Source organism: Anopheles marshallii, chromosome 3 (assembly GCF_943734725.1).
Source record: "Anopheles marshallii chromosome 3, idAnoMarsDA_429_01, whole genome shotgun sequence".
Taxonomy (NCBI): Eukaryota; Metazoa; Arthropoda; class Insecta; order Diptera; family Culicidae; genus Anopheles; species Anopheles marshallii.
Genome location: NC_071327.1, coordinates 197,421 through 212,259, shown reverse-complemented (window position 1 = coordinate 212,259; position 14,839 = coordinate 197,421). Strand labels below are relative to the sequence as shown.

The following is a 14,839-nucleotide window of genomic DNA, read 5'->3' as shown; positions in this document are numbered from 1 at the left end:
TACTCGTTTACCTCGTCGCCCTCGGCTCTTGGCGTTGGTTGAGTTACTCATATGCACGTGTTACGGGACTGGATGAAACAAATTATTCCTACCCAAGCCTACTAGGGAGAGCTTAGGCAGCTTTGTGAAATAAATAGTGAACACTTACAAACAAATCCTTCCTTCGTAACGTATGTCAATTTAACCACGTTCTTCAAGCCCCGTGTGGCCATCTGTCTCGATGTTTCCAGTACAAACAATATCGTTTTCTATTGTGGTTCGTGCTGTTTCTCTTCACTATTACACGGCAAACTTTCGACTCTAGATTATACGTTTACTCTAGTTGGTTGGTACATCCTTCGTTTTAATAAAGATTGATCTTTTTCGTAATCGGCTTCCGGCACATGTGACAGATCTTGAGCGTTTCGCCACATTTGGAACAGGAACCGTGCCCACACAAGAACGCTATATTTCGCCGTCGTTCCATGCAGATGCTGCAACAATGGGTTTCCTCGATCTCCATGATTTTACTCTCGAGGTATCGCAGCCGGTCTGCGGACGGATGCCGGCCCTCCTTCGGACCATGCAGTGGCCACCCGGCAGCGGTTGTGCGACGATCGATGTGCATCCCACAGGTTAGACACTTCTTCATGCGCAAACCGCACTCCTCACAAGCAATCTGGTGATGGCAGGGATCGAACACGATCAGTTGTAGTGTTTCGTTGCACACAATACATTCGCGTGGTGCTTCAGTTGGAGCCAGCACTTGTTGATGGTGATGTTGCAGGTGCGGTACCGATGCTGGAGGCGGTGGTGGCACCGGTGGTGCAACTGTTGCTGGTGGCGTCGGACTAGCTGTGCAGGAAGTAGCGGTGGGCAGATTGGAAGTGGCTGTTGATGGTGGTGGTGTAGGAGGTGCCGTGTTCTTGTCCATCATGAATTGCCGCCGGCTGATATGCTTCGACAAAGGAGCGACACTAATTCCGGAGCTCAATGACGGCGAGGATGAACCATGTGGAGGGGGCGTGGGTGGTGCTGGTAGGGGGTCGCCCATTGCAGGCGATAAGGCTCTGTTTGGTGACTTGTACCGAGCGGGACTATCTACAGGCATGGTGGTGCCGTTACCGGCGGTACTAGGACTGATATTCACGGGGACAGATGATGATGATGAGGAGGAGATTGCTGCGGCAGAAGGGTGAAGTAGGTTAGGTTCTGCCTCATCACAATGACTGCCAGCAGCACCGAGAACGGCGGGCGGTGTGACAAGCGTACCAGCGGCATCCCGAGTTCCATGTCCCCTATTGCGACGTGCTGGTGTTGGAGGATTGCTCGGAACGGACGGGGCAGGATGCTGTAATCCACTAACACCCGCCAGTCCGTTCTCAAGCGCAAGCGATGCACTGCCGGCAGCGTCCGCAAGCTTTTCCACCCTCCCGCTACATGTTGACTCGACTGCGAGTCCCGCAATGTTCATCGCTTCTAGGTTAGACGCCAATTGGTGATGTGGTGGTGTGTCCTCTTCTGGGTTGGGCAAGTTACGAGAGGATGTTCCACCGGAGGGGTTGGCTGGGAGACTGGCCGAGATGATGGGACCATTCGGTGCTGCAGCAGCAGCAGCTTCCCTCGCCAACCGCGTTCGTTCGTATTCGACGATGATTTCCTTGATTTGTGGGCTCCCGATCCAATCAAGTACGCGAGCACCTTTGTGGTTGACGTCGAGCGGGCAACCTTCACTGGCGAGAAAGCATAACAGCGCATACATGAGTCGATGCTCGATCACAATGCCAGCCAGCGATTGGTAAATGTCGTGGATTTTCGGCGCATCCGTTGGCGAGACGTCCTGTACCAGATTCGCTTTCTTGATGATGCACAGATGCATTGCGTTGTCGCCATCTTCGTCGCGCGCTCGAACGTCGCATCCGAGATCAACCAGCTTTTCGATGGAGGCCGTATGTCCCTGCGAGACCGCCAGCAGAAACGGTGTTTGGCTGCGGTTGTTACGGATGTTTATGTCCGCTTGACCTTCTTGCACCAACACCTCAATAATACGCGTATGCCCGTTTAGGGCTGCTAGGTGTAGCGCAGAAAAACCATCATCCTTACGCACATTCATCAGTTGACGTGCCAATCGAATGATGTGACGTGTTGCATGCACATTGCCTTTGAGGGACGCGTGATGCAACACATTGAATCCACGATGGTTACGGATAGTAAGATCAAGCGTGGGGCAACCACAAAGCATCTCCACTACCTCTACGTTTTCTTTGCCGATCGCATCGTGCAGTGCCGTATCGCCATACGCGTCCTGCACATTAACGTTCGCACCGAACTCTAACAACACCTTGACACAGTGCGGCGGTTTTTTATGTGCGGAGATGTGCAATGCCGAACAGTGGGCCGAATTGAGCTCATCGATGCTGGCATTATGCTGTAACAGGACACGCATAATTTCCGGCTGGTTGCCGAATGCCGCATAGTGTAACGTTGAGTCGCCTTCCTTGTCTGTAACGTTTACATTGGCACCCGCCATCAGTAAATACTTCACCAGCTCTACGTGACCCTGGTGAGCAGCCACTTGAAGGCAGGTTTTTCCACCACTTACGCAATCCACTGCTTCCGGATTAATGCTGCAATAACATACACAACATCAACATTATTGTACAGTGTGAAACGACATTTTAATATTTACTCGATTACTTACTTTAGGAAGGTCTGGACGAATTCGAGGTTACCCAGGGCAGCTTCGCGTACCAGCCGATCGGGAGCCGTAGGACCACCCAGCCCGGCCAAGGGCGCCATATGGTGTACGTTGATACGCTGATTGCTTAAATCTCGCATGCTGTTGGAGCGTTCAGTCGCGGCAGCATGCGCCGCAGTCGATAACTTTACACACATTGGGTTCACTGTCCACGCCATGTCTTCGTCCATTTGCTGCACGCGCAAATCACCATCGCTGTAGATTTTGAGCACTTTTCCCAATTTGCCCAACACATTGTGCATCGTTTCGATCCACTCGCCATGACCTTTCTGGAGTTGTTGCATTTTAGTAGCATCCGCAATGAAGGTAACTATATCACCGACGTTGAAACTAAAAATCTTCACGAGCGCTGCCGGATGAAAGGTCCACCGGTTAGTGCAGCCCTCGTACTGCACCCGGATGTCACCCTTGTCGGTGATCCTGTGCACGATGCCAACCTTCGACAGGTATTCGGCCATGCGCGGGTTCCATCCTCCATGGCCCTGTTGCAACGTCTTTAGACGCTCCTCTGAGATAGCCACCTGGACACGGTCGCCGACGGAAAAATTGGAACGCACCGGTGGTGAAACCGGTTGCTGTTCTTCTGGTTGTCCTAATAAAGCGATAATGAGCACGTTTGCTTAGTTAAAGCGTAGAGGCACATTTGGAAAGAGGAGTGCGGATAGAACGATAGCTTACCTAATACTGGCATGTGATCTTTGTAGTAAAATCCACCGACAGACGGCTGCACGTAACGCAGATCTACGTTTCCCTTGTGTCCGAGCCGATACACGTTGGTAGAGCCGGAAGCCCAAGCTACACTCGCCACGCTGCGACAGGATTCGTTGTCCCAGCCGCGAATTTCCAAGACACGACCAGATTTGCCCGGACCACCGTCCTGATTATTCCATTCCCAGTCGGGACCACGTGTAACTCTCGCACCGGCAAAGATTCCTTTTAACTGTATCTTGGTCGAACCTTTCCGTGGTGGCAGAAGGATGCTGTGAGAATGATGAGCAAAGCGTGAATGTACTGTCACTATATAAGGGATACGATGTAGAGAAGATCTTTAGTCTTCGTGCACATCTGGGTAATGGAACGATAATGGGTAACAGAAATTGGAAAGGAACAACATATGTATACACATGGCTGCGTATGTGTGCGCGATCCTTTCGTAAATAAAAACTACAGGTGAGAAAAATGAACCACTACCTCTAATCGTATTCGTTTGGGTTTGTCCTATATACCTAATGCCGCTTCCGAGATGAATATCTGTTGTTGTTGGTTTTTCATTTTCCCCAGCTACACAATTAATGTATGTAGTACAAATAGAGCACCAAGAATTCTCCTTTAATAGGAAACTGCAACCACTACATTCATCCCCGAACAGAAACAGTTTCGCAGAAAATTACGTACCGTTGTATATACCCTCTTTCCTAGAGACGAATAAAGGAAACTCGCATACGAAATTCTTAAATAAATAGCGATTAGTTTAGCATTTAGGACGCCCCAGTGTGCGATGCCGAATTCACACGAGAAGATCGGTGCAAAATCTCATCCTGATCATCTTTCCTTTAGAATGATTATTTAAGCCTTATAAGTCAGGAATAGTTGCGCCAAAATTTCAGAAATAAGTCTCAAGTTTCTATTTCTTCCTTATTGATACTACAGCCTAAACTGTTCTTTCAGCCTAAACATGACGTAATCGTTAAGTTTTCGCACTGCACATTACATGCCACCAGATCTCATGAAGCATGTTGGAGTTTTTAATAGCAATTTATTTAGTATAAAAAAATCAATACGTTTAAAGATGGTTTGTTTCTTAAGATATATGTTTGTAAAATATAACAAACAAAAACATTCCCGATAACCGCAACATCAACAACGATAGCACATGCAATCGTTTCTGTTCATTAACTACTCATGGAAGAGCCCGCATGATCAAGCAAGAAACTCCCCACACGTGCGATAAGAGGAGAGTGGGGCCCTCCTGGGGCAGCGTAACAGGCGAAGCTTGTTGTGTGTTTGGGATTTTCCCAAAGGCGTGTCTTGAGAGCCAAGAGTCACCACTAATAAAAATAAAAGAAAAAACCGGCGAAATAAAAACATTTCAGCTGGAAAGCATACACCAGTATTGGGGAGTCTATAAGATTGTGGTTGTCTCTTTGTGTGCGTGTTGAATATGAAAACCAGTCAACTGAACGGTGTTATGCTTCCTTTACGAACAATCACCTAAAAAAATGGGAAGTTGGAGGAACACGACGCCGCAGATCAAGAACGTCGATGTGATCCTCTTCAGTTGTTCCGACATTTTTCTGCACTGATTCAAACTTGGCACAAGATGAACCTTTGTAGTTTTTTTTTTTGCTTAATAACACAAAGAAGAGTCGCCTCAACACAGCGAACAGTCGTAAGTCGAACGAAATCATCTTCATTTCAAGTCAAAGATTGAAACTGAAAAAAATCCGCACCGTATTCACCACGATCGATCGTTGTTAGCAAGACACAACACCTACTGAAAGAGACGTCATGCATTACACACGAGAGTCGGTGGATGGATTGGGGAGGAAAAAAGTTTACTTGGCCTTAAATTGTCGGGAAAACCCTTCGCACAATCCTCATAGTTCAGGTGTTCGTTGACTCCATACATTTTCTAGTAAACGGCAATATGCGCGTGAACCAAAACATACTATTCATACCGACTGGTAGGTTTCTTACCATGCTCTACATGGTGGTGCTGATGCAGAAAGAGTTCTTTCTATAATCGTCGCCAACAACGTACCGGGGTTTACTAGAGGGTCGATAGTTGGTCGATTTCCCAGTTGGGATTACCTTTCGGTTACCGCGCCAAGTTGATACACACTTAAGCTCAACCGACCCGTTCGGCTGGCTGGTGTAATCTAAGGAGTCATCAGTATTGGACGCAGTAATTAAAACGGAGGCTATAAGGGAGAATACTAATAACGGTGTTTCCCATTATAGAGACTGAGAAACTTCGCACCGGCGAATAACCGGCAGGGCAATTGACCGATGACCTCAAACGAGGTCCTGCAATCATGAATGATCCTGGTGGGAGAATTGGGAATGAACAGCCTCGAATCAGGGCACTCTGTCCAACGGATCGATAATTAAACGTCTCGAAAGAGGAGAGATTTTTCTACTTGCCATTTGGGACGTGCATTCATAACTTATCCTGGGTTTTTTTGGTCACACAAATCAGTTATTCAATAACATATAACTTTGAATCGAGAAATTCCTTCTCCCAAAATAAATTGTTGATGTTGATTAAATGTTGATATTACCATTTATGCTACTTACCCGAGCGAGTTGGCAGTCTGAAAGCGGATGAAGGGATGTTCTAGGTCATGCAGGTCATTGCCGTAGCAGGTGGCGCACAAATCGTAGTACGGACATTCAGCACACCGGAACCGTATGCCAGTGATGCCCGCCTTGCTGCAACCGTCACAAAGGACGTTCGGATGTTTCACGCCTATTTGTGCGTTGTCGATCACGATCAGATCGTACTGTTTATGGTAACCGACACGATAGTTTGTCCGGTGGCCCGAATCCCAGTTCACAACAACGGTCTTGTCCGGCGAGTGGGTCGATCCAAATCGTCCTATTTCACACAGTGTCCCGACGTGTCCTTCACCGTCATCTAGCATAATACACAAGAACGAACAAATACAAATAAGCATTAAATAAGTCTGTTTACGTTCGAAGAAGAAAAGGAGTCGTTAAAATTACATCACAATGGTGATTACTGTTCACGCACTGTAAGCAACGAGGAAGAGTTTCTCTTTCAGATTACACACGTCCTCATACTGTCCTCGATTTCTCTTTCCGTTTTTTATTGGAGATTTTGGGGTTTTTTTAACTTCCGGCGTTGCGAAATCCGTGACAAAGTTTTTGATGCTTGAGAAACTCATACACTGCCCGCGCAATTTATTTGCCACCTAACTACATGTCACGAGCGTACGTTTGACGTAAAACAATCGCTAACACTACGCTTTTACCGGACACCTGGACTGGCCGGAACCCAAGGTAAAACTTTCACCCACTTTTATGCAACGCGCTACACGCACACGGTCCAGTGGTACACACATGCAAATATTTAGTAGCACGGCAGTTTTATACGTCTATCAGTGTGAAAACAACACGATCTCACCGGTAGGAGACCGGAGTCGCAATATGAGATCCGAACGCGCTAGTGTCTAACGATCGATTAACATTTTCAGTCTCTGTTACATCCTCCTGGCTTGCGTTGAAACTTACAAACGCGCGAGGTCATTCTCTCGCCTGGTTCCCGATGTCTCTCGAGGTTTTTTGTCCCCTCTCATACGTTGTGTGTGTGTGTTTACAACTTCCTTCCAAGACGATGACGCCAATATACCCCGAGCGTCATCAGACCTTGTGCCGCTAACATGTGACTAATCATTTTGTAAGGTTTACGTCGCGGACAAGAGTGAAAATAGAGAGAAAGAGAGAACTCATCGTGGCATGGGTATACATGATCATGATGGTTTTGTAGGTTCCAGTCAACACAGTGAGATGAGAATTCAGCTTCGTCGTTCGAACTCGACTCGCTGGAACGTCGGTGGAGTGCGTGAAGTAAGAAAGGAAAGACGTGAACTACACAACAAAGCCCCATCCAAAGGAGCACCACTACGTAGGCGATGAATCGTCATCAATCAAGCTTGTGCAGGTTTGCGGAAAGCAGACATCAGTGGAGCCGGCATCCGCGAGAGTCATCCCTTGCGACATCCATGTTCCAAATCGCGGACTGTGCTCTATAAAAAGGCAAATAATGATTGGGAAGGGCAACAGACCGCTTTCTTTGAGCGTCTTGCCAATGGAAATGAGAAACGTGGTGACGAACACATTAAGACGAATCTTCACAAAAATGCTTTTCCTTCTAAAACACCACGACGAGTGAACGCTAGTGAAGCAAGGAAACAAACAAGCAAGCAAGGAAAGAAGGAAACCTCGACTGCGCTAATCGATCCGTTTGGATCCTTGGCTCGGGTCTCGGGCAGGATAATCGAAATTTTAGACCAATGAGGAACGTTGTCTAACGCCTAGATTAGGAATTCGCCTATTTCTTGTCCCTTGGAATAGCTTAACAAAACAGAAGTCAACCAACAAAAGCGAGGTCCAAGGAAATCAGATATAAGAAAAATAAGCTCAATTCAATTCGAAATGAAAGCAAAAAAAGGAAGGCAATTTTTAGGCTCTACCAGCACTCCATTACTGGTTACGATTAACGCGAAGGGATAAATGTGGGGTTTCTTGAGATTTACCTTGTTTTACTTGCATTTGCTGACACGTAGAAAAATAAAATGGCAAAAGCGCATCGCATCAAAATTTCTCTCACCCTAATCGTCATCCCTTTTCGGTTTGAAGGAATTAGGTTGTTATTACGCACTCATAATGCAGGCAAGTCATAACGCACTTTTCATAAGGTTAATGGAATGCATCTTAGAACAGTGTGTAAAACTCTGTAGTCTATAGGAGTAGTACATAACATTATCATCTTCACAAAACAAATAATCATGACATTTTTGTTTTAGTCTACGTTTTCATTCAAATTTTGTCTGAGCCATTATATTTCTCTTCTGCTTTTTCTTTGCGTAATGATCTGCAAAGGTTATGACTGTTGTTTCTGGATTAATAAAATTATTTTGCCCCGTAGCCGGAAAAATAAATCTTTGCCGAGGATTCGAGATCGGTCCGGTAGGGATTTCGGACCGGTCCTGTCGTGTGAATACCGGCGCCTCTAACAATACACTATATCGCATCACCGCTATTTTTGGTTATAGCATTATATTACGTGATTATCTTTAGCGCATAGTGTTATCGTTTTTTTTTTGTTTGGGGATAAATTTTGTTCCACTATGAAAAATCGCTTCATTCTATAGTGAAACAGTAAACGGATCCCGCAATAAACAGTGAAGTAATGTCCGTCATCTGTTTTGTAGGGGTTTGAATGAGACTGAGACTAATTATTGTGTGAACAACGTCACATTGTCAAAGCAACATGAGCAAGCACATCGCGTTACTATCCGCATTCTCGTGTGCTAATCATCGTCATCCAGTCATGTGTTAATTTTATTCCCGATAGTTATACCGCAATGTGCGGTCTACTCTTCTAGCACTTATTATAGCTTAAGGATATGCATATCCTTTGCTTTTGTTGAGGTGTGTCGATGTAGATATTTTTCTATTACTTAAAACAGATAGATCTGCCAAAAACGGATTTAGGTCTCATGTGTGTATCAAACGGTCTTTTTGCTAGAAAAGAATTAAATGATATCCGGTACATGAGTGGAGCTGTAAAAATTGAACTCGGTCGTGAAGTACTATGATTCGCAGCATCACTTTTTTATTTATTTATCTGCAACATCCTGTTGCTAATATTACGAAGATAAATCACAAATGGGAAAAAGTCATAACATTTGGATTTACCGTTCTAATTCTGGGAAAAAATAAATAGTGCAGCTGCAATTCATTTGACTACAAAAAAAACCCAAACATTGAAAAGAAAGAAGATCCACACAGTGAAGTTTGCCACACAGCATGACGAGGGGTTTTTATCGCAGTTCAATTCCGTTTTCCAGCACGATTTTGATAGAAAACCTTCGCCGTCTATTAGCAAAGCAAAGATGTTAAACGCATTCACAAACAAGCGACGTCCATGTATATGAGATGATGCTATGCGGCAAAACTAAGGGGGAAATACGTTGCTCCTATAATGATCATCAACGCAGCACGCGAGAAGCTCCGAAGAACGGAAATGATCCACATTGTACGTCACACTACCATCGAGAAAGAACAGACAATTATCAATAACTTCTACAACCTATCGTGTTTCCCTTTCGGTTGGGTTGCACGCCTTGGTTACCGACGACGTCATGTGACATTCTCATAAAGGGGGAGAATAGATTTGTCCCCCATGTGATCAGACATCTATGAACATATGAAGAATATCAAACATCAGATACTCACTTACGACCACGGAGACGTTGCGGCGGTGAGCAAAAGGTGAGCGACATTTTCCCGATGGCACGCGCGTCCTTTAGCAAATGCAGCTTCTTTTTAAAAATAAATCTTTACCAACACTATTTTTAGCGTGTCAAGGGATAGAGCGACACCAAAAACAGGCATGGTACACCCTCTGTACCAATATAAGTCAAAACTTCCTGTTAAAGGACTTAAATCAGGATCTCAAAAATGGGTTTTCCACTGCATCGAAGGGAGTGGATATTTATGTGTGTTTGGTTTTCCGGAAAGGAAGCAACTGTATTGAAGTGAGATGAACCGGCGTCATGTGTGTCGGTGCTGCATATGCGTGAATGTTTACAATATGATGTTTAATGAATCTATGCAAACAGACGGGGTGCGTGCGTGAAAAAGGTACATGACACCGTGTTCCGTTTCCTTAATTTAGCATGACTCTTATTTCTTAGAGCACAAATGTATCCGTGTTTGATACGACGCAGTGTAAATAGGCTTGCGATCTGTTGGTGTAATTTGTTAAGATAATATAAATTAATTTATAACAAAGCAAAATTAATTAACTAAAATAATCAATATTCTAATTAAACAGGACAATCAAGTTAGTATTTGTATTTCATATATATGTATCTATATGATACACATTTTAATATGTGTATAAAATAATGTTAAGAATATTTTTAGTATAATATTTGGTATCTTTACAAAATTGCAGTTATTTTAGAAAAAAAACCATTGAGAAAAACAAGCTGAAGCACATAAAAAATTGCTGAAAATTCAGCGGTTTTGTGAATCGATTAAAATTTATTTAAATATTTTTGCGATTACCATCGACGAGTTTATGGCACGTTTTCTGTGTGTTTGTTGGTATGTCTGGTAGATTATTTCATATGTATCCACTAGAATATCATTAGACCACAGTCGAATATTCATGTGCGCTCGTCTTGCACCAAAACAAAACTACAAAAACCTCCAACAAAAACCTCGGTAACATTAGTGCTATGTTTCGAAACAGCAAGAGAGATAAACCCATAAGCGCAAGCCAATATCAAACATTATGCTGAGCTTTATATCCATTCGCTTAAGAACAAACCCGAAGCATCTGCAGTATTGATTTTTGATTTTTATTTTAAACTTGCCTTGATCAAAACGCTCAGGGTTATTTCGAAGCGAACCTTTCGACAGGTGAGAGAAGAGGTAAAAAAGGGCATATTAGGTTGCAGTTTTTTTTTTAATTTTGTTTTCGCCAATGCCGTGTTATATATGTTCTACCCAATACAGTATTGTGGGAACCACGGAAAACAGACAAAGGTGCAACCTTCTGTCTGTTGCAGTATTAGGAAATAAATTTGTGCTCATCTTCAACCTGTTCAAAGTACGTCAAAACGCAATTGTGCAAAAAGATTGAAGATTTGATTGTAATTTTTCATTGATAAAAACAAACATACAAATAGTCCAAATGTATGAGTATATACTAGGTGTTGTTTTCAATCGATGGTATACACTTGTTGTGATCTACTGGTACCTACTCAGCGGAACGCAATTTTATATAATTTGCCAAGCTTCACATGCTACGTAATGAAAGTTACTACCTTTTACACGATTCAAGCGTTGCATGTAAAATGATCAGTAAAGAGTAGGGTGGTTGCGTAATTATTGGGCTCTTATAAAATTATGCTGATAGCAATTAATGTGTTACAATAGATTTATACAAGAACGCTGTTAAAGGGGTTTAGCGGGTAGAATATTTAAAGCTTATTTGAATCGGTTTCCAAGGTGATAAATGTATTAACGTTTTGAACAGATTACATTTCAGGCAGTGTCACTTATTTGTGATTTGCCAAACCTAAGTAATAACTATAACAGTGTCTGTAAGGTCGCAGTGAAAATACCAAACCTTTCATGAAACCCTCATATAGAGCATTTTGCTCAACAAGCAACCTACTGATGCGGCTGTGATAAGGATAAACTTCCGTATTCAAATTACTTTTACACATGTTCTTATGTGAAAACAACCCATCGCTGAACACGCTAAATATACGTGTAATATAGTTGGGAATATCCAACACATTTGCATTCGATCTCAAACACGAATAGTGCAATAATTGGAGCATAACAGTTTTTCTCTAAACTTTTCCAATTAGCACACAAACAACGATCGACAACGGATGCACTTCGGGTGCAATTTGATTGACATTTGTCGCAAACAAACATCCGTGCATAGGGAAGCAACTATGTTAAGCATATTGAATAGCAGCAATACAGGTTGTACCGATGTTCTTTGCTGCTAGACCAATATGCCGAGATAAATTTGTTCAAGCGCAAAAAACAATATGAATCGTCATATTGGGGGCAGAAACCGAGCCTTTGGGTGCTTGTTGAACAATGTATGAGAACATAATATGACAAATTCCAAACACTTTTTTTACGACAGACGTATTGTATCGAATTAAATAAGCTAACATATGGCGCAACGGCGACCCTTCGGTGACTAGAAGGAACAAGGGGAAAAAGTTATCAAACAGTTTTAATCTAAACATACTCGCCAGTTAAGTCCGTTTCAAACCATACCTCCACGTTTTCCACGCCCCAAAAAGAAAACTATTTGAACTACATTGAAAACATGTTATAAACTAGCTTACATTTTCTGTGACAAAGAGAATAAAATATACACATTCGCTGCTTGCTTATTGCTGGTCTTTTGTTGGTCAAAATCGCTAAATCATTTAGAAGCAAGAAAGAAAGATTGAAAGAGGATGATACTTGGTTATAAACTAAAATAATTTAACTGGTTCAATAGTTACAGCTGGACCGAAGCCGCATTACCAAAATTATTGAAATCACCCCAATATAAAAGTTGTGTGGTAGGTGAGTGGGCAAGAAGGCTTCAAAGAACACAAAATAGGTGAAAATTAAAAGTCTAAAATCCCGTTGAAAGAATCAACGGCGGGCGGGCCATATGGGCCTGGGCGATACCAGAAGGAAAAATTTCCACACGTTTTCTCGTACGGGAAATAGATATCGACGTAAAAATCCCAACCACGAACAAAATTTTATCTTTCTGCGCCATCTTAATTTGTGGGTTCGTTCTGCTTGTGGGGACTTCCATGCGGTTGGGTATCAGGATGTTCGGCAGGGTAGCAATGTCATCCGGGAACACCCTGCCGGGAGAATACCAAAACATGCACACATATACGTACCCGGGCATATGCAAACTGTTCGTGAAGAAGTCTTAAAAACCCACAGGAAAAAACCATCAACGGTGCTTCCGCCTGTTGTCAGTGCTGGCGCCCACCAAGTTACCTCTTTCGTTATTATTTCTTATGTACACTATTTCTGCTACCCTTGGTGACGTTTCTTCTCTTGTATTTTTGTATTTTTTTCAAGGGCTCGAAGGTCAATGTCCTGATTGCAGGGCCGAACCGTATGGACCGCCCCGAAAATAAGGGAAATACATTCGTAAACGCGATGTTTGTTTGTGTATCGGGTCTTTCACGATGATTCTTTCGTTTGTTTCATTAGTTCAACGATTCAAGTTCCGGGATTTTGCCGGAAGATTTTCCAAAATCTTATACCACATTCTACACACGCACAATCATGATCATGAGAATGCAAGAGAATAGGTTTTGGGAAAGTTGATGGACTTTCGACGCGGTTTTTTCCTTCTTGTAATTTTTTTTTCTTTCACAGGCGGCAGTGCAGGCCGAACTATGTCTGCTTCTTGATAAAGATCTAGGGAGATCTGCTATATCGCTTTTCAGTTGCAATTGTTGGGTTATAATGTTTTTGTTAACTCCTAATTACAGTTTATCATGGCTTTCCAATAATAATAAGCCAATTAAGTAGATCAGTAGTTCCTCGTTTGAATAGTTACATTGATGATATGTTGTCGTTCAATGATTACCAATGGCTCTTAACTAACCATAAATAGTTTTAGTATGCAGCTTCGCCTCAGAGCTAAACGTTTTAAATCTCTATAGTACCTCAATTGGTGTTGGGGTTTTTATCAAATTCCCATCAATGCCACTTTATCGTTTGAAGAGTAAAATGCAAACCAACGCACCCGCCCGAGTCGCATACCAGACGCCGTATACAATAGGAATGAGCAGCGGTAAAACAGTCTGCTCGATTCTGTCACGTTCCGTCTGTCTGTCTGAGTTAATACGGTAGAAAGCTCGCTGTTTCGTGCCCTCCCGTTATCCCGTCACGCAGGCAAAGATATCGATGAAAATAGCAGTGACCCCTCACGGAAAACTCGTAGATTCTTGCGTGTACGAAGCATCACCTAACGCACCGGCCCGATGGGATCGGTTTTGGCACTTGAATGATCGTATGCAGAAGCAAAACTAATTTTAGCCAAAACGACGAGCAACTCCATACACGCAGCTGACACGGGATGCGATCATTGAAAAGCATATATAACATTTAGACGAACAAGCGCAATACATTCACATACACACACATAAGATGCATAAAAATGTGTGCATTACGAACATGTTAGCCACCAGCAACAGATGGCGCTGACCGGCGTTGAAATGCGTATTGTTTGTTTATTAGTTTAAATGTTGATAGTTTATAAAGTTTTTTGAGTGCATTAAATGACAACTCTTAGGGACCTTTCAATTGTGCCAATGTGAATAACAAACGTTTGTCGTAAATATACGACTAATATATATTTATTGGTACACAGATCTTATTTAGCATTGAATAGCAGTTGGTCACGATTAAAATTTAAAAAAAAGATATTTTGCTCAAGAAACAAAGAACGAAAAATAAGTATCACGATTTTCCTGGAAGGAATAAACTTCGGCAGAGAAAACTGGAGCACGCATGGGGATTCAGCATGCAGCATGCAAGGTACTTGCATCCAAGTCCAAGTGTATTTAAATACACTAGTGTTATTTCAAGTAGCTACTTGAAATCAAAATACTTTGAATTGAATGCGAACCTTTCCATCTGATGATGGAGCGCTGTGTTCTATTCTAAAATTTGTTTCGCGCGAAACATTCTGTCACCATACCTTGTTCATGCCAGATCCAGTCGGGACCGCGGGCGACTCGAATACCCGGTGCTAGCATGGCTGGTAGCGCCGTATTGTCGCACTGGGGC

The 14,839-nt window shown here is 43.1% G+C and overlaps 1 protein-coding gene across 1 annotated transcript; it reads right to left on the bottom strand.

Moving 5' to 3' along the window:
• Positions 1-343: 343 nt before the first annotated feature.
• On the bottom strand, positions 344-14,811 carry LOC128711983 (E3 ubiquitin-protein ligase MIB2). Its single transcript, XM_053806876.1, has 5 exons — positions 14,751-14,811; positions 6,035-6,374; positions 3,416-3,717; positions 2,681-3,329; positions 344-2,606 (listed from the first exon to the last, which is right to left on the bottom strand). The coding sequence occupies exons 1-5, from the start codon at positions 14,806-14,808 to the stop codon at positions 344-346; spliced, it is 3,612 nt and encodes a 1,203-aa protein (XP_053662851.1). The 5' UTR covers positions 14,809-14,811.
• Positions 14,812-14,839: the final 28 nt, after the last annotated feature.

What these genes read in the sequence shown, in the direction of transcription:
- LOC128711983 (XM_053806876.1), bottom strand. Translation starts at nt 14,808, where the DNA reads ATGCTAGCACCGGGTATTCGAGTCGCCCGCGGTCCCGACTGGATCTGG. An exon ending in CTGGATCTGGCATGAACAAG is followed by an intron (nt 6,375 to 14,750) that starts GTATGGTGACAG and finishes GTATTATGCTAG; the next exon opens with ATGACGGTGAAGGACACGTC. An exon ending in TTCGTCCAGACCTTCCTAAA is followed by an intron (nt 2,607 to 2,680) that starts GTAAGTAATCGA and finishes ATGTTATTGCAG; the next exon opens with CATTAATCCGGAAGCAGTGG.